At 31.6% G+C, this 26,177-nt stretch overlaps 2 protein-coding genes across 4 annotated transcripts in view; one reads left to right on the top strand and one right to left on the bottom strand.

Annotated features, from left to right (window-relative positions):
* Positions 1–7,557, top strand: part of LOC143230794 (anoctamin-5-like) — a 20,415-nt gene extending 12,858 nt beyond the window's left edge. Inside the window, exon 4 of one of the 3 annotated variants that reach the window (XM_076464935.1) lies at positions 7,422–7,557. In XM_076464935.1, coding sequence (XP_076321050.1) covers positions 7,422–7,445 — 24 coding nt within the window. In that variant the 3' untranslated portion in view covers positions 7,446–7,557. Of the gene's footprint in view, positions 1–17; positions 869–1,257; positions 1,935–7,421 lie in introns of those variants that run through there. The other 2 variants (XM_076464936.1, XM_076464934.1) reach the window with 2 other exon arrangements.
* Positions 7,462–24,440, bottom strand: LOC143228556 (serine/threonine-protein kinase PAK 3-like). The gene is made up of 8 exons (XM_076459798.1): positions 24,222–24,440; positions 23,013–23,146; positions 17,754–17,940; positions 16,740–16,832; positions 15,741–15,840; positions 14,083–14,279; positions 13,039–13,176; positions 7,462–11,033 (listed from the first exon to the last, which is right to left on the bottom strand). The coding sequence occupies exons 1-8, from the start codon at positions 24,438–24,440 to the stop codon at positions 10,986–10,988; spliced, it is 1,116 nt and encodes a 371-aa protein (XP_076315913.1). The 3' UTR covers positions 7,462–10,985.
* Positions 24,441–26,177: the final 1,737 nt, after the last annotated feature.

A 26,177-nucleotide genomic window follows, 5' to 3' on the forward strand; every position in this document is an offset into this window, starting at 1 on the left:
TTGAATGTCTGATATAGGGTAGCTGTCCACATAGAACAGATGAAAATCAACTGAGTAATAAATATTTCTAATTAAATATACGGTTTTACATTTTTGCTTGTAATCTCTTTGTTGTTGTCAGTTGAGTATTGTTGTTTGTTAGTGATATTCTTGGCTGTAATCCCAGTAATACCTCATGATAATAATTAGCTTAGGTGATTTAGGTTAGGCTTAATTCCATGTAATAAGCTAGCAATGTAAATTCATTTTTATAATTAAAATGTAATGATAAAGCTTGTACTAATAAAAATAGATTTATAAAACAAACTCACCAGTACTGGTACCACAAAAAATCCATAAAACAATTCTTCACTTTGTGCATTGAAGATTCAATAAATTAGAAAAATAACTAAAATTTATGCAACAACTATTTCTTTATTGCAGAGCATAGTTTCAAATAAAAATACTCTGATAACAAGAACTTTACTTCACTGTGGCTGCACATGTGTGTTTGATTATATCTTTACTGATGTAATGTGTAAGTACAGGAAGTAATGAATAAAGTCAAACTATAAGAAGTAGCTGGAAAGCTAACATCATTATTATTATTATGACTAAGGACAAGATGTAGTACTAATGGTAAATGCATTTACTATAACAAAATTACTGTTAGTACTGTAATAATACACCATGTAAAGAACGTGCTTTAATTATAGATAGTAAGATATTAAAGAGAAGTAAAGCTAATCGTGGCTGCAATATATCAGTGATTCATTATTACCTTAAAATTAATTTTAGAGAAATTATATTGTTGATTGTTATGTATTGTAATTTATCTCAGATCAGTCTCCAATTTTTTATGTAACGTTCATAATGTATTACAATTTGAAACAGCTGGAAATTTTAATTTAAATGTTAATTAAATATTTATATGTATTAAATTTATGACATTTGTCAACAAGATTAATACACACAAAAGATATTTAATGTCCTTGTAGATATACTAATGCCATAACTTAATTCACTGAAGTTAAACAGGTTGTGATATTCAGTATCTATAAAGATTCCTGATCAAATTCTATCGTTTTCTGATTAATAAGCATTAATCACAATTATAGCTTCTGTGGCTTGTAGTACACTTGTAGTGATAAAAAAAATTGTTCTCCTTTTTGGTGCATTGATTTATATGGCTTAAGGAGATAATCTTGAATGTTAAACCATTTTAAAAAATGTGTAAGCATTTTTGTAAAACAAATATTGTTGATTCTTACTCTTAAGAATCTTCCAGAAAGTTAGAAAACAGCTGGGACTTGCACAATACACATCCAACAATATACACTACAAGCATCAAATTGAAAGAAATGTAGGCATCAGAACAAATGCATAACAGTAAATCTGTTGCATGATGTGTGAAAGATTTGAAAAAAAGTTTTATTATTTTGTAAAACTGTTACTCGTGTTATTGGTGGCAAAAAAAAATTATTGATTTATAACAATGTTGAAAAAATATGGTGTTCACCTCGTGATAGGGAAACATCATTTGTGAAACATTAGAGTGAGCATATGAGCTCTGTCTGTGAAATCTTGTAATGTTCTTTAACATAACTGTTATTTGTTAATATAGATTAATATGTTTTGATTTTTTTTTCTTTTCCCAAAGTGAATTCGGGTAAATATGTTTAATAGTGTTTAGAACTCTAATTATTACTTTCACAAACACAATTAATATGCAAAGATTTATTATAGTCTTTTTTACTTAAATTTATCGTGTAAGATATTGAAGTTTGAAGAAATATAAATCTGAAACTTGTGAAAATAATTCCTACAGCTATTTCCTGTATTTCTTGGGAAACATGTTGGACAAATTGTACATGTTAAGTAAAATACATAGCTTGTAAGAATTTGTCTGTTTTAAAACTGTGATAACTTTAATGGAAAATATTATCATAGAAAGATCTAACATTGAGCGTTAATTCCTGTAGTTTGTAAAATATATTGAAATTATTTATGAATGATATTTTTAAAATTTTAATTAAAATAAATGGTGTAATTATTACTATTATCAAATGTTTTTATTTGGTTTGATTTTTTGAATTTTGCACAAAGCTGCATGAGGGCTATCTGTACTAACTGTCCCTAGTTTAGTAGTGTAAGACTAGAGGAAAAGCAGCTAGTCATCACCACCGACTGCCAACTCTTGGACTACTCTTTCATGAACAGATAATGGGATTGATTATCACATTATAATGCCCCCACCACTGAAATAGTGAGCATGTTTGGTATGATGGGGATTTGAACCCACGACCCTCAGATTATGAGTCGAGTGCCTTAACAATCTGGCCATGCTGGACCGAGTGGGAGTATCAACATCATCATGGCTAGGAGGGTGGTGTACACTGATTGAAGAATGCTGTCAATGCTGTTTGTCTAGCATGCTCACATTTTTTCTCTATCAAGTTCTTTAGGGCACTTTCAACATCGTGTTCAATTATTAAGGCTTCAATCACAATTTTGGTCATTTTTAGTCTGGATTTTCACAGTTTGATAAAATAGTAAAAATGAATTTGACAGCTTTTTCTCCCAGCCGTGGGGGTGTATAATGTGACGGTCAATCCCACTTTTCGTTGGTAAAAGAGTAGCCCAAGAGTTGGCGGTGGGTGGTGATGACTAGCTGCCTTCCCTCTAGTCTTACACTGCTAAATTAGGGACGGCTAGCACAGATAGCCCTTGAGTAGCTTTGTGCGAAATTCCAAAACAAACAATTGTCTCTTAAAATAAAATGAGAATTTGTTCAAAAATGTACCTGCACCTACCATCTAAATGCGCATGCGTACAAACCAACGTGAGTATACTTTATTATTTTATTCAGCTATGTGCTGTTGTTTTAAATTAAGCACAAAGCTACAAAATGGGCCATTTGTGCTCTGCCCACCACAGGTATCGAAACCCGATTTTTAGCGTTGTAGGTCCACAGACATACCGCTGAGCCACTGGGGGTCAGCTATGAGCTAAAAACCTTTACTGTTGCTCTACATTGATTGATTTAGTGTTTTATGGCACAAAGCAGGTAGGCTATTTGTTGCTTTACAACCTAATGTTAGATATTTTAAAAAACTTTTATTTGTATATTTCTTGCTATTTTTATATACAGTAAAATTTAACAATAACTAAACTAAAGTGAAAATGTACCCAAGTTAGTGTTAATTTATTTCTGTATCTAATATAGTCGTACTTAGTAAAGGCCTGATTTGTGTTAAGCCTAAGATCAGTGGACTTGCAGACTACGGTGTCTCCAATTAGAATTATTTTCGGTTATACATGTACTAGAAATCATCCGTTTTAAGAAGTATTATTGCATTGAAGACACCAATTTGACTGTAAATGTTTAGAGGATATTTGATGTTATGTATATTTATGTTTTACAGTTATTAGTTGGCGTACATTTGATGTACCAAAATGTTGTTATATTTGAAATTTATTACTTTTCTAATTAATTTTATTTCATATTCTTAAAAGTATATTAGTTTATATTAATAAATGATTTTTAAAGTGTGAAGGCATCGGGTTATCCTGAAGATGATTGAAGAAGGTCAAAACGTTCTGTGCTATGTTAGTAAAAGTTTTAATACCCACACCAGCCGATCCTAGATACATTATTAGAAATACGCGATGTGATTCACTCAGACAAGGTCGTTATATTACAACAAGCGGTGAATCATAGTAGTAAGTAACATTTACACCCCAATATACTTTAAGGAGTTTATGTTACATAACGTGAACCGTTAATTTAAGTAACTGGTTAACATACTTTAATAAATACTGAGCTGGTTGCTAAGTTTTTGTAGACCGATAAAGTCTCTAGTAACTCAATATACCTTAAGAACCTAAACACAGACTCCTGTTTCTTGTTAAATAAATTGGCCGTTTTCAATTAGGCCTACTTTGTTCATTTTTAAATTCGCCTGCAAAATATATTCCTTTATCATGAGATTACTGAACTCATCACATAGCTTAAAGTGTATCTAAAGGTAATATAATGATAATGGATAATTATTACCTAAATCAGAATAACTTTTTTAGTATTGATCAAAATTATGAAAATATAAGACGTTTGTGGCCCTGTCTTCTATAAAAACTAAAACTATCTTGATTTAACATGTGTATGTGTGTGTGTAAATGCATACATATTAGTTTGTTTATAACACAAGAACAAGCTGAAACAAAAGCAAATTAAACAAAAAACGCTATATCAACTGAAAAGATCCAATGGTACAAGCTACAATGTGGGATTATAAAATGTACCCTGGGTTTTGGAGGTGACTCCGAAATAGGACCCACATTGCGGTGGGGATACACCGTCTACTAGCCTTAACCTCTATTCGGTAGTCTCGCATAAGAAATAAATAGTAGCAATAGATATAGAATAAGAAATAAAAATTAGAGAGCAAGATGTGGGTGCTCAAGCCCACAACTCCCCACATATATCAATCACCCTTTGCTGCATGCAAACAGTTTTGGGAAGGTTACTACTGTCCAAGTAAAGAATTAATTGAAATAAAAAGTAGAATGAGGTTGTAGCACACTGGGGGGGAGTAGGTAAGATGAAAACCTTCTTATTGTTAGCTTTCCAGCCCTCAATATGGTAGAAGGACATAATCAAATACACTATTTCTCAGTCTGTAAATGAAATCCTCTTACTTCTTCGAACACGTGATGATAATTAGGCACGCTTCAGTTCTCCTAATTGTTTATTTTATAAGTTTTTAAAAACTTGTAAAACGTGGAAGTAATTTAAATGAAAATTTCTCATGCATAGAGTACTTGTTGTAATAAGTTTATCATCAAGTTCTTTCCTTCCACCAAGGTTTTATTCCCTTTCCCTTCTCTCATTGTCAACACTTTTCTCTATAATTAAATACATCAGCATTATCTCTGTGTTGAGTGGTCCACGAATGTTCTTATCTTTTGGTTACTGATTCTTTTATTAATCTTTATAAAATTGAAAGCAAAATTCTCATGCAGAAGAACACACTAGGGAGGTGTTACACACAATGCCCTTAACAACATGAGATTTCACAGCACTTAAAGTAGTTACCAAGAGGTATCATTTCACAATAACATCAATTTTTACAAAATCTTTGGCATCGCATGCTTTCAGCATAGCTTAAGATGCCATTCAAATAGTCCTCAAATAATGTATAAAGTTACAAAACACACACGTATGGGATAAATGTACCCTAATAATTTTCGTCTTTATTTATCTGAATATAGTTACCGTGAAACAAAGTGTTTCGGTCTGTTACAATGATTCAATTGAAAATCAGTCTCTTAACTCCACAACAGGGTATGGCATGTATCACACAACCCACAACAACTAGTGATCATACGCAACATTTCTTAACGCTACAACAGTCTCTTGTACGGGATATACAACCCACACGTAGTAGTGGTCCCAAACAATGCTGCTTCAGGTTACAACAGTGTGCGGTGTGTATTACACAACCCATTCCTATTAGTAGTCACGAACAATATTTCTTAAGGTTACAACAGTATGCAGCCTCGCATGGCCAAGCATGTTAAGTCGTGCGACTCGTAATCTGAGGGTCACGGGTTCGCATCCCCGTCGCTCCAAACATGCTCGCCCTCCTAGCTGTAGGGGCGTTATAATGTGACGGTCAATCCCACTGTTTGTTGGTAAAAGAGTAGCCCAAGAGTTGGCAGTGGGTGGTGATGACTAGCTGCCATCCCTCTAGTCTTATACTACTGAATTAGGGATGGCTAGCACAAATAGCCCTGGAGTAGCTTTGTGCGAAATTAAAAAACAAACAGTATGCGGTACATGTGCTGCCTCTGCTGGTGGAATTTTGAAATATTCCTCGTATATCATAAAACATTTACTGTATTACAGCATTTTTCATGTTAAGAATAAAACAATGCTTATAATCAATTTAGTGCTGTTAGAGAAATTCAATGAGTTTTTAATTTTTAATTTTATGTTAAGAGTTTCAAAAAATATATCCTATTCCATTGACCATATATTGAAAATTGAGATTCGTTACAACTACTTACGTGTAAACGTGTCTCTTATTTGGGTGATGTCTTGGGTTCGAATACTTCCTAGTCTTTTTTTTTTGGGGGGGGGTTATAAAATACAAAACTTATAAAAACGAAAAATCTCAAAATTTTTCGTTTTAGAGTAGAGCCATTTTGAGCTGTATCTACTGTATTCAAGGGTGGAATCGAATCCCGAATTTTAGTGTTATAAGTTCGGGGACTTGCTGACTTCCCATCGGAGGACATCACAAAATGTTTAATTTCATATAATAACTTAATGTGTTTTATTTATTCAGACCAACAGTTTATTTTTTAAACAAAGAAAAAAATGTACATTAATCCTCCTAGTGGTAGCAGAATGAAATAACTTAAATAAGAATAATTAATTTGGTTTGAGATCTGTTTCACCAGAATAACAATTAATAAAAAATACAATATTATCAGGTAGTTGAGCCGTAAGTCTGACAGCTTAAAAATCTGTTTCTGTAGAGTGTAAGATAAAGATTCCTGACTGCATTTGGTTGTAGTAAGTGGTTTGAATTGTTTTGAATTTCGAGCAAAGCTACACGAGGGCTATCTGTGCTAGCCGTTCCTAATTTAGCTGTGTAAGACTACAAGGAAGGCAGCTAGTCATACCAACCACCGCTAACTCTTGGGCTACTCTTTTATCAACGAATAGTGAGATTGACCATCACATTATAAAGCCCCCACGGCTGAAAGGGCGCGCATGTTTGGTGCGACTGAGATTCAAACCTGCGATCCTCAGATTACGAGTCAAACACCTTAACCCACCTATCCATGCTGGGCCTGTGATGAGAGACACTTTTTATTTAGTTTTAATAAGAGCAGTGAGAAGAAAAGAGGAACACAAAAGGAATTTTCTTCACATGAAGTGAATTGGTCGGTTTCCTAAATATTTTGACTTGACATATATTTAGCACATTTCTGTACAAAATTATAAATGATTAATGTTAAGATCTACACTTCACAGAACCAACCACATTATTATTATATACAAAATTATAATATAAATGATTAATGTTAAGATCTACACTTCACAGAACCAACCACATTATTAAAAACATATGATGATAGTTTTCTCTCAAAAATAATGTTACTAGCTTCCTTTATAGTAATGCCATGGAATTTAGATTAACAGTTTCTTGTCATCATCTCCATGCAATCGATACAGTCGTGTAAAGTATAATTATAAAGTAAACATAAATATAAAAATAACTGTTTTTATTTGTTTTAGAGGAAAGTCACCTTGAGCTTTCCTCTATAATGATCGTGGGGAATTGAGCCCCAGATATGAGCATTCTAACAGTGGACATAAATATAGCATGTTTAGTTGTGGTTATATTACATTATACTTATTTGTATTCCAGGAAACGAAATACAGAGCCTGGTAATTAAACAGACTCCCACTCCAGAAATAATCCAGTTTTATTAAATAAACAAACATGAAACTAAAGGTACAAAATTTTCCAGCTGTTGAAAACACCATTCTTGTAGCTTCTCGACTGACTTTCGGGAAATTATCAAAACAACATTATTTTATAATTAGGATGAAATATATTAATATTTGCTACTTTTCATTTGGCCGTAAAAGTATAAAGACAGCATAGTTTTTAAAACTGAACACAAACTATACAGTGTTATAAGCAACTGACACCTGTAGGTCTTGGTAGCAGAACATTAAACAATTCAATGTGAGCGTCATTACCGATTTTCTAGTAAGAGTTAAACAAGACTTCACAATAAATTAACCCAAGAACTTTTGAAAACCGGAGTTTATTTCACAACTCAAAATGATAAGATTACTAGTCATTGTGGAAAGAACATTGAACAAGACTTTATAGACAAATGTAATTAAGCAGATAATTTTTAAAAACCAGAGTTTAATTCATAACTTAATACGGTATCTTAAGTAAAAATTGACATTTCACGCTACAAGCTTAAAAAAAAGATTGTGTAATATTCTGCTTGTGTGGTTCCCTCTATTGTTAAATAAAGCGTTTTTTTAATGGGTGAGTTTTGTTTACAGTGTATTAAGAGTTTATGCAGGTGATGGTTTTAAGGCTCTTGCTTCTGCTTGCTCAAACTCAGGTAAAAAGAAAAGTTAGGTAAAATACAATTTCCTTCATAAAGAACAATAGTACATTTTGATCATGACTCATTCAAATTAAACAATATTTTTCTCCAAGTGTCAACTCACACACTTGGTCCCCAACATTTCACAATCGATGTAGTTTGTTGTCAAAATTTTCAGGTTTTCTCAGGTAACTGAACAGAAAGTCTATTGAAGAAATGTAAGAGAAAAGTTTTTTTTTCTTCAAATGTTTTGACAAATAATCGAGTCCCCTCATCAAATATTTTTTCGATTATGACCTTTTTTAAAATAGAAGACAACAAGAATATGATGGGACAATATCAAGGTTTAACCAAATGAAGAAAATTAAACCTTGAAAAACACCTTATAATAATTTCATTGTTACGTGTAGCAATATGCCAGTACATCTTACTGAAATAATTCATTAGGTTTGAACTCATTAAACCACATTCCGAATAAACAATATTTTGATAATGCCACGGATATGTTTGAAGTATCCCTCAATAAGACCAGGTTTACAAATGTATTTAATGCATTATTGTTTCATTTAATTGCCTATTAACAATGTAATCAATAGTTTGTCAGCTATATATATTGTAACTTTGCAAATATTTACAAAATAATATAATTTAAAATAACTTGCATTTCCTTCTAATTCATTGTTTCAGTATGATATAAGTTATATAACCTATTATATACACACATTCATGTATATTGAATTTAGTAGACAACTCACATTTATTACCATAACACAGACCTTCGAATTTAAACTCATAAAAGTTTCACTTTGTAGAAAGGAAAAGAAGTTCTAGGAATTGTTCACGTGTTTTTCTATAGTTTTTTGGGTTTTTTTCAAATCGCTTTGAAATATTCTTACTTAGATCAAACCATTGTTTTGCTTACCACAGTTAATATTTATTATGATGTTTAGTGATGAAAAATTTCACCTTTTTCTTCACTGAAGACACAGAGATTTTCAGGAAAATAGTTAATATCTAAGTGTAAGAAATGAACTTTCAAACTTATATTACAATTCATCTCTTTTTATTTTTCGAGCATATAATCGTTATTTGGGTCCTTGTTCTTTCCTAAAAATGTATTCATCTCAAATCAATTTCTTAATGTGAGGCCAAACAAAATCCCTACTTTTAGTTCCACTTCAGAAAGAGCTGAAAACTTGTTTAATATTTTCGATCCAGGTATAATACTGACTCTGCCTAACCATTGCTTCTGTGTCCAGTGCTGATATGTTCTGCTGTCCCATTCACATAACAAACGTGGAAACTTTGTACAACTGGATTGTTGACCCAACAATATACAAAGGACTTTTACGTCTCCACAAAGTGGCCAATCATATTCTTTGTATTTAATCTTATTATGAATACATTCAAGGTTTTCTAACATTTCCTTTATGTGAACCAAATATGTAATAGGAGCAGATGCATATTTGTCATCCTTGTGAAGAACAACAAATTTTGGACGACTTATGGAGAAATCAATGAACAATCCCTTGGTCATAAGCCATAGCTCATAGTATTGGTATAAATTAAACAATATTGTTACAGCGAACCTCCTCAGAAAAGATATGGTATTAATGCTTTCTTATGGTATGACTGGCACAACAAAATTTTTTGACACCAAATTCAGATTAAACTGTACCAGTTGAGTAGATGCAGATACATAATGTTTTAGAGCAATGGGTTTATAGCAGATTGAAGATACATAATGTTTTAGAACAATGGGTTTGTAGCAGATTGAAGAGAAGAAATTTCCATTTTATTACGAGTGTTGTAGCCTTCCAGTGTTACATACAAACTACTTCCCTTAAAATCTCAATACCTTAAGAGAACATTAGTATGGGAATGATTACATCCAAACATCAAGGAAATGAAGATGGGGTATCAGGGAAGGTAGAACATCAGCATGATGGCTGATTAATGCTGGTCATTGAAACGATATGCTACAGATGCAATACATAAGTCTGTTCATTTTTAATTTCAAACAAAGCTCCAAGATGGCTATCTGTGCTATCCATCCCTGATCTAGCAGTGAAATACTGAAAGGAATACTGCTAGTCATCACCTCCCACTGCCAAATTTTGGGCAACTCTTTTACCAAAGTGGGATTCACCATAACATTAAAATGCCCCCACAGATGAAATGGCAACCATGCTTAGAGGGACAAGGATTGAAATCCACAACCCAAAGGTTGCAAGTTCAGCACTCTAATCACCTGGCCATGTCAAGACTCTCAGTATATCACTAATCACCTGGCCATGTCAAGACTCCCAGTATATCACTAATCACCTGGCTATGTCAAGCCTCTCAGTATATCACTAATCACCTGGCCATGTCAAGACTCTCAGTATATCATTAATCACCTGGCCATGTCAAGACTCAATATATCACTATAACACTTAGATTTGACAAAAGAATTAGGATAAATGAGAATGCATGTTTGTCTCACATCAGTGATCTTCCATTTTCTTCAATTTGTTTGTATTTTTGTTAGCAAACATAATAAAAAATGTTCATTGTGGTAAACTAAATAATAATACAGCATAAGACTATAATAGCAAATATTTATTAAAGCAGTTTCACCTTGTTACTGATATAACATTTTATCAAAACATTAAATGTTTATTTCCTTTTGTGGGTTTATTGAATACCCAATACATTATTACTGTTGGGGAAAACTGGCAAACACAATCTGTTAATTTTCTGGTTCTGGAGCGATGCTGGCTGTCATAAACAATTTCATGTAACACATTTAAACATATTTGGGGATATTTCATTTTTACTGTATTTATAATATTTTACTGCATCTCTGGTTGACATTCTCAAAGATCGTAAAGATTACACCCATCTACCAGTTCAATGAAAGGATGCTGTGTGAAAAAAATAATAAAAAACATCTGTTTAATAAAAGTAATTATTCAACATCATACACATTATGTTAAATTAGTATCTGTAAACAGTACTGTGTAATAATGTTAGGACAAAGGAATACTCTGTCATTCTTTCCATTTTATGAGTTCAAGTTTGAAATTTTTCATTCAAAATGTGTGTTGTATGTCAGGTAGAAGAAAGGTGAAAGATACTTATCACACCACACAGGGAAGCATGGGAGAGGGCAGTGTGATAGTATGGGGTGGGGTGTGTTTATGATGAGATGACAGGAAATATTTATGTTCTACTAAATACAAAGATTAATATACCTGAGGTTTCAACTTCCATTGTTCTTTTCATGGAGCCTGAAATCTTATTTTTAACTTTATGCTAACACTTTTGTACAGTACAAAAATATAAGTTTAATATTTTTAAAGAGTATGGCATTCCAAAGACATGCTGACAACTGAAGGTTAAGTAATTCCACGTATTAAACTACGACCCTCTAACAATATGATTTTATAAACAAGGTCAAATCAAGTGTTCTGTAAATTATACTCTTCTAGAAGAATATATAACAATTGACATTTAACAATCCTCTGTAAGAAGATATCTTAAAGTTTACAATTTGTACTGATAAAAATGTTATATATACTTTACCATAAAAGCATAAGAAACAGAAAATTACAAAAAGATAAAAACAGAAAACTCATTACTCATGACCAGTCCTACATGAGTCTGTCTATAACTTCAAGAATTACCAGCTTTTTGTAATATAAAAAACTATATAATAAAACTTGAAGAACACACAGCAGGTATCAAAATCACATGAACGATAAAATCGAAAATTAGAAGATACATGTAATTGTTTCTCAAACCATTAATGAAATGTATTTCTCCATTAATTATAAGAAAAATTAAACTTTTTCATCACCAGGTTCAAAATATTTGTTTTCAATTAAAAGTTAACAACACTAGAAATGATATCATCTACCTTTATAACATACATGTTTTTGTTTGTAGATTTGTTTATTTTTCTCAAACATCTAAGAAAATATTCAAAACCATGGTATGATGTTGTATATTTATCATACTGTAATTTGTATAGATTTGTATCAATGGTTTTTCTTTATCAAGATTTACATAACCTCCTGACATGACTCTTATTAGACTTTTTGTTAATGCATGACACTGCAGGTATGTCATTTCTTTCTCTTTCTGAACTTGGAAGACTTCATCATATAACATGATGAACTAATTAGTAAACTTCTAGAATAACTTCCTCCTCAAGAGTTACATGGTACATTTCATTCCTAGCACCACTAACTGACAAATGGTTTTTGATACAGTAGACCTGAAATCCCTCACAATATACTTAATTTAAAATTATTAGATATTTGACATTATGAAACTACACACTGTTATAATGGCTAATGCAAAAAATTTGTGGAAATACAACAAACAGACAAGTAACTCTTACTCGGGGAAAACAAATTGTACTTTATTAAATATATAATATAATGATTATTAATATTCTTGTAGTATGGAAGAGTTGTTTTCTATAACTAGTTTACAATGTACACTATTTTTATATATGAATAAGGACAAGGGTAAATACAAACAATGTCACAGTTTGTTGTCATTAAATATAAATAGAGAACTAGCTTTTAGATAAACCATACAAAATATTGTAAAAATCAGGTGTGTTTTTTAATGAATGCATTAAAATTCAAAGTACCTGAATATAAGATCCAACAACATTTTGAGTTTTATAATCTTAGAAATTGTACCACAGGAACATTGCTATGAAGTACAACCACTTTTACCAGTTAGAGATAAATTGAAGTGAAGGTGAATGGATGGATTTAACTATAATAAGTTTTACAAAGTAAAAATATTCACCTTAAAGTTGGTCAGTTTAACAGCAGTAAAACTTGATATTGTGTGGAATTATGGATATTACAAAATAAACAAATATGAAACTATGAGTAATTTATACCATACCTTTAAGAGTTCAGAGGCAGTGTATCTTTTAGTTACGTCCACTTCTAAACATTTGTTCAAAAAATCTTGAAACACTGGGGATAGGTTATGTTTATTTTCAATTTCTGGCTTCCCATTTGTTAGTATTAAGTTATATATCTGAAAAGTAATTCTGATTATAAAAATATATAAGTATACATAATGAAAAATTATCCCCAATACTGTTAGTTACACTAGCATTACAGAGATAGAATATACCTTACTTATAAAACACAAAAATACTATCTGCTTCACTGACTATTACAGAATCCTCATTACTTGACAACCATGACATCACCATGTACAACTTTTTGGATAATTCCTCCCTAATAATATCTAAATAGCTCCCAAAGTACATCACCATGGGTGAATTACCTGAACTGTTACTGTTTTATTATAGTGGCTTCAGAAGATTATAGTGATACTATAGCCAAAAACACTAAATGTTAACAAGTTACAAAACAATAATATGTACATTCAATAATTACATGTTTGTTACTGTAAACAATCTTGTCAAATGTTCATGGTTGTTATATTCATTATATTCAATACATCTATATGTATGAATAATGTGCAAAGCCATCTTTTTGTCCTTATTACATCTATTCCCTGTAGTTGGTGAAAGACACTGTACAAAACATACAGTTGTGTTTTATAGTACAAAAGTGTAGCTTTTAAGAATGTGGGTATTGTGAAACAATGGTAATTTTTGTGATTAACATTATTAGAGAAACATTTGTGTTGAACAAAAGCAAACCATTAATCCACCCAAGTCATTAAGACCTTGAAAATGTTCATGAAAGACTATAATTTCATTCATTGAAAGACTCTTAAGTTTACTGAAACAAACTTTAATATTGCCATTATACCAAAGTCTTTTATTTTCCATCTAAATTCAGTTCTTTTATAACTTCTAAAACATAAACAATGTAAAAAGAAGAAAATAGGAGACATTCATATTAGGAGAAAATTGAAATTCAATCTACTCTTACTCCTTGGCTGTAAGCACTGGTTACCAACACTTACCATGTCAGAATTTTCATCATAATAAGGAGGTTGACCATCAATCATTTCTATGACTGTAATGCCCAGTGACCAAATGTCAATCTCCGGTCCATACATTTTCCCTATTATTATTTCTGGAGCCATCCATTGACGAGTGCCAACCACTGACGTTCGTTTATTTTGTTTTCGGGATATTTTGGCACATAATCCAAAATCAGCTGTGTGATGGAGAAAACCAAAAATAAAGTTTTCATGTGAGAGCAAATGACAACAGAAACAAGTTGTACAGAGCTTCTAATCAGCCTTACAAAATCAACTTAAGGTGTATTAATAATTGTTACAGTTTTGTTGTCAGTTCATCAGGCTGAACTCAGCTGAGAAAAGTTCAAGATTTCTAAAACTAGTTAACCTTATCAAGCCAGGTATAATATATCATTTTTTATGAGGGCACATGACAACATTAACTTCTCATTATTTTTGTTCAATCTTTTAAATGTTAGACTTAATAACAAAATAAAATTATATTGCCATTTGTTTCAGATAAATTAATAAAAAAAATATTCAATTGGTTAACTATAATTTCAATTTATTCTGGTCCTATTGATAATATTGATTGTAAAATAGAAATATTTAAACATCCAAATATACAAATAAAACTTGTCAACATACAAATCTGCTGAGTTCCAGAACAAATAGTTTGTAATAAAATATTTATTTTAGAAATTACTAGTGTTAAAAAATGTAAAATATAATTAAATAACAAAAATCATGAGTTAACCATGGAAAATTAACAAAATATTTAAAACCAACTGGCTTAAAACTGGTTATAAAAACAAGTGTTGGTGTTGTTTTTACATTGTTCTTAGTTTCTCCATTGTGACTTAGAAATGTGTGAGAAACAGTATTTCAAATCTATCTTTTGTATCCTACAAATCAGAGCCAAACAAGCTTTTCATTCAATATTAGAACTCATCAGTTTGGTTAGATGGTGAGACACAAAAGTTTCTATGAAACACTATTTATACATGTGGTATAAAACATTAAATATTTCAATATGAGTGGTGTAAATACTGAAATATTGTACAAGTTAAAAGTTATTATAAAACAAGTTAACTGTGGATGTATTTCATTTTTCATATTCCTCTTAACTTGTCTGTTGTGGTTGAAAAATTACAGGTATGTAAGATAAAACAAAATGGTTTTCTTACATACCTGTAATTTTGAATCACAACAGACAAGTTAAGAGGAATATGAAAAATAAATAAAAAAAAACAAGAGTTGGTGTAGTTGATACATTGTTCTTAGTTTCTCATTGTGACTTAGAAATGAAAACTTTTTAAATATTAAATTTCAGATTTAAATATTAAATTTTAAAAAACAATGTTTTATTTTTTGTTTGCTATTTGTATATTACTGGCTTATAGTACTTTGAGACAAATGTTACTTTCCATTAATATATATAATTTATAATAAGGTCTTTACATAAGACTGCTTTTTGAAAAATAAACTATCAGATTAATATTAGTTTCCAACTGGCAAATAGTAACTCAAACTCTTGTTTTAATGAAAATAATGTGTTGTCAGAAGGTCAAGTAATCTATGATAAAAAGTGTTAGAAACAAGCTAAAGTACTTAGAACTACACATGTTCACAAAGTCATTATATGTCTAAAAACTGACCTAGTTTTATACTGTAGTCCTTTCCAAGTAATATGTTACTACTTTTAATGTCTCTGTGAATTACATTATTAATATGCAGAAACTCTATTCCTTTGAGAACCTAAATGAAATATGAAAATATTTTAAATATATTAAGATATCAGTATGAGTTTAGTGTGTTTGTCGTATTCAATACTTTATATGTAATGATATTTGGATACAACAATACAAACATGAAGTACAACAACAAAAAAATATTAAAGCTTGTTTATATTAATAACTACCAGAAGTACCTGGCTCTGATCATGTTATTAGGTTAATTTATTACTTGTTTTATTATCTGCTGTCAAGAGTAAAGTGTGGGATTTACAGGTTGAGACCAACAATTTTGGTAACTTTAAACCTAATTCATTTTTGAATTAAGGTGTTTTATATATTTCATTTATACTTTCAGTACATGGACTAACAACAGTATTACACTATACTTTTGTTACTAAGCAACATGACATAAAATGAGTGGTTGTAAAGCATTATTATCAAGACACATTGTTTATCCTATATATGTTTTGTATAAATGAAAGTACTCAACTATGTTCAGATTATTAGGTTGATATATTATATTGTGACAGAGGCAGACTAGCCAATGTGCCATTGTACTTTGGCCTCCTCAAATAAAGTGCAAAGGTCATATATAACTCTGTGCTGGTGGGATGGTATAGGTCCTAACCAGTAATGAAACAGCACGGCCCCTAAACAGGGCCAAGTCCACCGCTGCTACATGTCTATGTTATTGTGAGTGTTTTGAATCTATTTTAACATAAAGGTATAGCCTATATATGTTTCTTGCTAAGCAACATGACATAATAGTCATTGTCCTTTCTCAGGAAATGAATGTTTATGGAAGTAAGTATCCTATGTTTTGAAATGGAACTACAATAATTATTGAAAACATAAATTACAATCATCATATCTCTGCTATAATGAAACCTATACTAAATACAAATAATCAATATAACATACTTCTTTACAAACCACTGATATTTCATTTTCACAGAGACAAGTTTTGTTGACAATGTCAGTCAAACAGCCACCTTCCATATATTCCATTATTACCTAAACAAACAAAATTTAATATTACACATACATTTTAGTATTTACTAAAATTATACATAATAATGAGACAGTAATCATATATCAAATAAAAATAGAAAAGTTTTTAAACAATTACTCATGAGGTAGAACTAAAGTAACAACAGTTCTTAACCATTCTTTAATATTTAGATTTTATTATCTAGAAAGACGTGTGGTTCATAGAAAAAAATTACAAATTCAATTTCAAGAGTGTTAATAAAGAGAGACCACTTTTCAACATCTTTCTTAGTTTTATCTATTTCTAATTTTTATATTTTACCACAAAAGATTTTTTATATTTTGTTAAATGTACATTGCTTTATATATTAGTTACTAATGATGTTATCTTATATCCAACATTTATAAACAAAACAATTCAAATTGTATTTGATATAAGAAACTTCAAAGTTAATATTTATTGTATTTCACACAAAGTTTACAGTTTTGCAAATAATGCTACATTTAATACAATAATTTCTACAACCACACATAAACTATGTGAACCAAACATACATAGAAGATGGATAAATCAACGTAATAAATTACAGAGTGCTACCGATATATATTGTGTTGATGAGAGATAGTATACTACTAGGAACACTGGAAGGAAGTATAAGTTATTTCAAAATCATATATATGGAATCAGTTAAAAATTATTGTGTCTGAAACAAATATGGCTCCAATCTACAGTCTCTTACAAGAGATCTTTCAAGTATTATTTATAACCAGAATTTAAAAAAAATTCATACCTAGAAGAGTAATATGTAAAAAATATTCTTAAATATGAAGAATTGCTTGAAATGAACTCATTTAACTAAATAAAGACAGAACCTTAACCTACTCTCTACAAGAGGTAATATTAAAAATAAAAGAGAACTAATATGTAACACTAACAACACTTACCCAGAGCTCATCACCAACAAGATAACTATCAAAGTACTTCACTATATTAGGATGTTTCGTTTCTTGAAGTACTGATAATTCTCTGATTAGAAGTTCTTTTTTCACTTGTTGGTTTAAATTTATCTGTTTAACAGCAACTTTCACACCAGTCACTTTATCAATGGCTGTATAAATAGTTCCTGAAGCACTGAAACGGTAGAACAAAATATCATTAGTAATGTGCTAGTACATGAACATATTACACCATGCTACTAATAAAATTATTGTACCTTTTAAAATAATAATAGATTATCAGATGTTTCTAATCTTATATTTCTATAAGGTTAAAAACTGTATGCTTAGTTTATCTTACTGTAATTACAAAATTATCGACAATTTAATGTTTGTTATTATATGAACGTGATTCTAATATACTGATAAAAAATAAATGATTTAATGCATAACAATATTAATTGCACAACAGATTATTTGGATAATTAAACCTTGTATGTGATCATGTGTACTTTAAACATTGTCATAGCAATAATGTCGTTCTATACTGTTATTTTATTTTTAATAATTTGTCTACCTTCCTTTTAAATGATAATGTATAATTATTTGGTTTCAATTTTTCAAAACTTTCTGAAGTGTTAAACTATTTTTGCTGTGAATAAAATAGTTATAGTTACATTTCTCCTTTCACACAAACAACTATTTTCACTCAGTGCTGCCCTCTATATATGTTTCAAGTATAATATTATGCGAACCTTTTCAGACAGACATTTGTAATAAGTATGTCAGGATTTATGTTCATTGGTTCCACTCTAAATCCAAAATCCGATCACTGGCAACAGATATCTATCTACGTGTGGGTATAATGAGGGATCCCAATTCAAGGAATGAACCACAATTTGACGTCTTACTCTTGTTTTTGTATGATTTAATATGGAGGATTTCATGTCGTCTACACCAACACAACACGACAACCCCACTCTACACTGAATGGATTTTATTATATCATTAAAGATGTTGCCCTTACAGTACTAACACAAGCAATATAGAACTGGAGAGTATTAAAGGTCCACAGACTCCACTATGACAGAAAGAGTATTAAACCTCATAGGGAGTCAGGAGACACGAAAACACCTGAAACAGTGCAATGGGTGACCACAAAACCCTATTTTAAAAACAGAACAGACCGATTTATTTAATACAAAGGATAGCAAGAATGGGTAGATATCTCTTTCTTTTTTACCCATGTAGTCCATAAGTGGTATAGTCCAGTACGAACATATTTATAAAGAAATTCTAACTTCAGGAAAACCTTCAAATGATCTTGTTATATACCCCTTCAATACAGTATGCAATGTGTAGCCACACAAGTCAAGACGTTTAACAAGCGCAAGTTCTGAAAGTTAAAGTATACATGGTCAGACACAAAGTGCGATCCAAAGAATGGGTAATTACAATAAAATGGGAAATAAGACTCCTCAAAAACATTTGAAGAAGAATGAAATATAACTTAACAAAGTCACACAGAAATTTGAAGAGTGGATATATGTGGAAAAGGATAACCCAAACAAGAATAAATGGTGATACTATGAAAATAATGAAATATGAATGTATAAGGAGTAGCCCTAATGGCCAGTTGAAGAAATTCTTCCAGTGAATGATAAAGATATGATGTCAGAGAGAAGACAAGGTGTCAAGTTTAATGAGATTACATCCTAAACAAAAAATGAAAAGCCAAAACCCAGTTTGTGAGGGTGGAAGGAGAAATATCACGAGCAGAGGATCGTTCCAGAGTGATAAAGGGGCGAAAACGAACAACACATTTAGAAGCCATATGGACAATATTACATTGAAAATCACATACAGTAAATAAGAGTATTTCCAGAACAGACATGGGATACAGGCGAGAAATGGAAAGAAGGCACATGGGTTAAAAGTAGAAGTTGCACTATCTAGCCACTGAGGTTTGGGGAAGGAGAGACTTTTTCAGATAAAGGAGAAGATGTGTAGGATGATAAAGAGTACATGAAACATCACTGGTAAATAAATCAAACCACCAACATCCATAAGATAAGAGGAGGAGGAACTAACTCTCATAAGAAAGGTAATACAAGGAACAGGTGGAATGCGAGTTGAATGGAGGCAGAGTGAGGCAATGGAGGACCATATTAATACCACAGTCCAGAAAAGCAGCCCACATAAGAGGAAGACGAATCTGGAAGAAATTTATCAATATGAAGATCATAAGGGAGACAAACACTATAATATTGTGGAAAATGAAAGATGTGGGACAAAGCCTCCTAAAAACTAGAAATAGAAGATCTCTGATAAAAAGCTAAGTAAGAAACTCAGCAATGTGAGGAACAGTTGGACAATTAGCTGAAAACCTTTGGCTCAGAGACCAATAGCCAAAAACATTTCATTTATGTTGATAAACTTTCATGGATAAAGGATAAATGGATCATAACAGAAATGAAACTACTTATCAGGACAAGCCTGATTTGCTCACTAAGAATCAGAAAAGGAACCAAACACGACGACAGAAGACAGGAAGAGCAGGATGAAGCACCAATGAACATACAATCATATGTTTGTCCAATCCTGACTAAAGAGTTACGAAGGACCACAGAACAAAGCAGAAGTAATTTGGCATGAAAATGCATCTCGAGATCATAGAGATGAGAAGAAAAACTCAAACTATGCAACAAAAACATCTGTGGCCAAAACCTGCCCAAAGATTAGTGTGCATAACCCATGGACACACCAAAGATATGATCATAACGATTGGGATATGTGAATTAACATTCGTAACAACCAACTTGGTCATCCATAATCGGCAAGAAAACTCACCTGGGGGCGAAGAAAAAGTCCATAGTAAGACAAAGGAGATTGAGAAATATTTTGAACTTTTGAAGTAGGATAATTTTATGACTGGTTGCCAGTTTACATTTTTTGGGAGAAGGGAATATAAAAAACCTGCAATACAAACTGAGAGAAACATCAGTCACACGTCTGATGGCCTGTTATGACAGAAAAGCTTGAACCACATTTGACTGCTGTTAATTGGTAACAGAATCCTTAAATAAAAGTCCATCTGATAGAACCTGATAAACACGCTGATCCTCTAGGAAAATAACGAGATACAGAACCCCTAAAAGAAGGAACAGGTAAGGTCTGAGAAGGACTAGAACAGGAATAGGGGTTTGTCGTGGTTTACACTGCAACAAAAAATCTATCAAGAAAGAAATAGTAAAGGATTTCATACGAGATTGCAAAGTATCAGTAACATGGTTTATACATACCAATAAAGAAAGGGCGCAATGTGTAATTCTCCGAAATAAGTGTTGATAGACAAACCTGGAACAAGGCCACATCGAGACCCAGGAGATATCAATAACAAAGGAACGACTGTGCAAGGCAAGATAAAAGGATGACTAATAGCCATTGTGAAAATAATAAGGGAGAGGCTGTCCCTGAATAAACTCAACCATCAATGCATAGCCTGGAGAACACGATACATGGCAGACAAAAAGGGTAGACAAAGGTTTGAAATTGGACATGGTTTAAACGCAGCAGAAAATCACGTATTGCCACCATATTGGCATAATATTCCTCAAATGTTGGAGTTAACCAGCTTAATGGTATCCCAAAGCAAACTGATGATAGACTATGTCAAGTGAGACATGTTGGCACCCTCAACCAATTGGAAAGCAAAATATTACGCAAAAACTCTAATATCAGAGGAAAGTAGGAAGACTAAATAAGGACAAGAAGAAATACCATGGAAAACAGAAGGACAGAGATCATAGAAAATTGGAGAGAGGGATGAAACAACACAAGCCATAGAATCATGTACAAAAAGACCATACGAGGCCTAGCTGGTTCCACTGACAAGGACATAGGAAGAAGTAGCAAAATCTGGGTGCGATATTTTTCAGACTGGATATATTTGGCATGTTCTTGAGGAAGTGATTCAAGTTCAATAGAAGGTAGTTAATCCATGTAACAACCAGTACCTCGGAAAACATCCACGTATAAATCCAATGGCAGGTCACTCTCACCTGCCGCCAATGGAAAAGTTACTGTTGGTGGTGTGACACACAAAGTGGCAACATTAATTTTGAAATTAATGGTAAATAATAGATCGAACAAATTCTTTGATAGATGAATATAAACGTGTGAGAAAGAAAAAATAATAACAATAAAACAATTATGATTGGATAGTATATTAAAGATAAAGGCGTGAGATGTATAATAAAATAAATCTCTTTGGAAGTACAACTATTCGAGTTATAATTAGGTAGAACAATTTTAAACTTCTAAAACCTTGCCACAAAAGAAATGATAGTCTGATAAAACTGAATAAAGAGAGTTATATGCTTAACAAGCACATGCAGCGTTTTTATCAGTGGAGGGTTTTCCCAGGGTAATTTACATGAAAGGAGCGGCTGGAGGCATATGACATGCGTAAAAAACGTTTCTGCTTATAGTGGGCAGAACTGAAGAAGAATAGCCATTTATGTAACTGAAGGTAATGCACTATATCGGAAGTAGTCATTGAAATTAATAAAATATCTATGTATTTGTAATTTTAATAACTAAATCATAATACTAATAAATAAATTGATAGTTTGAAGGTTTGAACTAATACATTTTTCATGACTGTTAACATGTTTACAACGCTGGTAATTTTTTCTTCTACACAAGGAAAAAGTGAATTACTGTGAAAGTACGAAGTGTTATGAAGAAAGTATAAAAACATTTTAGTTCAGTGGTCACTATATGACATGTAATTAACCCTTGTTTTAATATTTAGTTTCGATCATGACGCCTGCTTTTTAATAGTATTTGGAACATAAAGAAAGAATTTGTGACGTAAAATTTACAAAATGATCAGTTTAATGTCATACATTCACTCAGTTGAAAAGTTTTTAAAATAAATCAAGGTAAACCAGCAGTTTTTTTAAAAAAATTCAATATATGGTCTTAGAAAAACAAGCTGATTAAGAGATACAGCTAAAGTAAAACAATACCTTATAATTAATTAGTGCTATGTTTTTATCTGTTACATTTATTTCTTCTGAATCCTTTCACAAAATCATAAGCGATTCTACTTTGGGATCTGACTTCTAAAAAACTCACATACAGAACCTCAACCCAAAGACTCAAGTTTTAATAAGAACACTTAGCACACTCAATTTATCATATTTTATCATAAATTTAAATACAATAAAAATCTGCTGAGATATTTATTACAATGAGACTTACCCATGGCCGATTTCTGATATTTTTCTATATTTCATATTGGGATTTCCCTGAGAAACAATACTTCTTAACTTTATCATGATTTCTTTGTCTGTCAGTTTTCCGTCCAGCCCAACAAGTGAGCAGCTTTTCAGTTCCTATTTTTTAATAAATTGTGTATACTGTTAAAGACACGTAGTTATTAATTTTGTAACAATGAAGTAATGATTCAAAGCCAATGATGTATTCACAGAGCAACTGTGAACCCAATGTTCTGATACCATAATCAAAGAGAAGCTTTTGAATTATATGATCCTAAGACTGTAAATGAAAAACAACAACAACACTAAAACCAAGACTGCCGTGGGAAAATATCAGTAAAATAACTCAAAAGTAACAATGAACACTACAGTTTGAAATATATTAATTAAACACTAGGACGCTTTGTACTGGCAATTACGGTAAGTGTTTGACTGGAACACTCCTGACGAAGCTGTAAAGCGAAACGTTGTGTGTCTATTAAAGACAAATAAGAAATCTGAAGACTCCCGTTAGCAAAGCGGCGGGATTATGCCGCTAAAAATTAAGTTTCGATACTCGTTGTGGGCTGAGCGCAGATAGCCCTTTGTATAGTTTTGTACTTAAAGACACAAAAATTTGGAGTTGTAAAGTCGTTTATTGTTAGTAAAAATTGTCTACGCACTACATAATTTGAATTATATAAAGTATTATAAAACAACAATTAATATACCACACAAATATACATACGTTTGTCAAGATTAATTATATTGTTTGTTTCGAATTTCGCGCAAAACTACTCGAGGGCTATCTGCTCTAGCTGTTTCTAATTTAGCAGTGTAAGACAAGAGGGAAGGCATCTTGTTATCACTACCCACCGCCAATTCTTGGGCTACTCTTTTACCAACGAACAGTGGGATTGACCGTCACATTTATAACGCTCATACGGCTGTAAGGGCGAGCATATTTGGCGCGACTGGGATTCGAACCCGCGACCCTCAGATTACGAATCGAACGGCTTAACCCACTTGGCCGTGCCGAGCCCCGCTGTTGGTGAAACATAATTCTAACATTTAGTTAGTGTCCAAACATCAATAAGTATTTAAACAGATAATCATTCGATGTTGTTCTAATGAAGATTTTTACTGTATTGTATAATTGGCTGAGAGATTTTCAGTAAATATAATAATTACAAGATTTGAGTTAAAATCTCACCTTTAACACCTGAAGGAGTAGCAGACATAACCCAAGACTTATGAATACTGTAAATCCGGCATAGTAGATTATAAGGTTCCTCAGGTTATGTAAATACGAACCTTCCTCTGAGCACCCTTTATGACATCTTCTATAATCAGGATAACTGACAATAGAAAGCAGATTTAAATGTGTTAAATAATCAGGTCTGTGGTTTTTGTAACATGGAGAATAAACCATTAGTCTCATATACCTACGGATAGTATAGATACACGTGATTGAAGAAATCTCTAGGACCAGCAACTACAATTACATGGATGTAAATATACAGTAATTTGTAAAAACACAAAAGATGTTTTGTTAATTATTGATTGCATAACATGTTTAAAGATACAGCTAATTCCATATATCTTTCACAGTGAAATACTTCTGAAATGACATAATCAAACTATTTATAAAAGTTAAAAAACCAATATTGTCAAGTCTCATGACTTACCCAAAATCAGGGTATTTTTTGTTCATAATTGAGATGAGATAGCTTTTTAATTTCCAGCCATGGTTATTTTCTTCGTGCGTTATTTTTTGTATATATGTGAGGAACACGATTTCAAAGACAAGTGTGCCCACAATTAGCGAAATTATAGCGCACAGGAAAAATATCATGAACTTAGTAGTCTTTGGCAAATATATTATGTAGATTGATCTACTAAGCTTTAAATAAATTAAAGCCAACACCACTAAAATACCATAAACAAAAAGAAGATACAACTTTGATAGTGGCAGTGATGTTTCCATCGACTGATAGTAAATTAAAATTGCACGACTAATGCGAAAAGAAAGGAAATCCATTTTATCTAGAACTTAGCTTATAATATCTTTTACACTCCTCTGTAGAACTGGTTTCTAAGGTTTTGCTCTTAGCAACGTGACGTGTCAACAATATCAGGTAGATAATTGTTGTTATGAGAAAATATATAATTTTTGCACTTTTTTATGTTAATATTTTGATAAAAGTCAAGAAAAACCGACCTTCATATTACAGATAAATATAAAATATATTTTAATTTAAACCAACGTTTTGCTTCTTTTGCATCTTTTTCGGCGTTAATATTCTTAATTGATTGATATTAAAATACGCGTTACATTATAAAACTACTTATGATGTTCTGTTTCTCGAGTGTGCCGTGATGTTCGTTTAACAATGTATAAAATGTTGTTGTTCTAATATTTTTCGTTATAATACACATAACGTAGCTAAACAAACGAGTCACATATATTACTTTAATAATTTATATACAATAAAGATTACCTGTTTCTTTTGACGATTCATTAATTGTGACCGGAACTAAAATAAAATCTCTTTCACCAAAATCCTAATCGTTTTGGTTTTTAAGGATTCCGAGTTGAGCGTCCGAGCTACAAATCGAGTTATTTTTCCTGCTCTAAAATAGTTTATATTATAGTTAAGTTCCGATAAGCGTGTAAAATCACAGACTTGTTAAGTAAGTTATAAGCAAAATGAAAGGTAATAAATTTTTTTCTTTAGACTAAAACGTCAATATTTCGTACATAAGTGTTTATTTCTCTTACAATAATAAGTTTTCGTTTGTCCTGAAAATGTACCTGCACCTTACTATCTAAATGTGTATACGTATACACAAACGTAAGTACACTTTATTATATATTTCAGACAGCAATATGTTAAAAAAAAATAAAATATCTAATGTCAGGTTGTAGAGTAACAGTATATGTTTATTTGTTGCTACAATTAAGTCAGTAAAATTTAACAATAAGTAAAGTAAAGTAAAAATGTTCGCAAGTGTCAATTTATTTCTTCATCGAATATAAGCGTACATAATAAAGGTCTAATTTATGTTAAGACACACAGTGTGTGTGTCTTGACCTCCGCCGAACCTCTGAGATTGACTCACCGAACCCCTGAGGTTCGATTGAACTCAGGTTAAGAATCACTGCCTT

The sequence above is a fragment of the Tachypleus tridentatus genome, chromosome 10 (assembly GCF_004210375.1).
Source record: "Tachypleus tridentatus isolate NWPU-2018 chromosome 10, ASM421037v1, whole genome shotgun sequence".
Classification (NCBI taxonomy): Eukaryota; Metazoa; Arthropoda; class Merostomata; order Xiphosura; family Limulidae; genus Tachypleus; species Tachypleus tridentatus.

Excerpts from the sequence above, each read along its gene's own strand:
- LOC143228556 (XM_076459798.1), bottom strand. The coding sequence starts at position 24,440 with ATGGTTTATTCTCCATGTTACAAAAACCACAGACCTGATTATTTAACA. Across the intron at positions 15,841-16,739 it reads TATCAGTGGTTTGTAAAGAA|GTTCTCAAAGGAATAGAGTT; the intron begins GTATGTTATATT and ends TATTTCATTTAG. Across the intron at positions 14,280-15,740 it reads GGACTACAGTATAAAACTAG|CTGATTTTGGATTATGTGCC; the intron begins GTCAGTTTTTAG and ends TCCATCACACAG.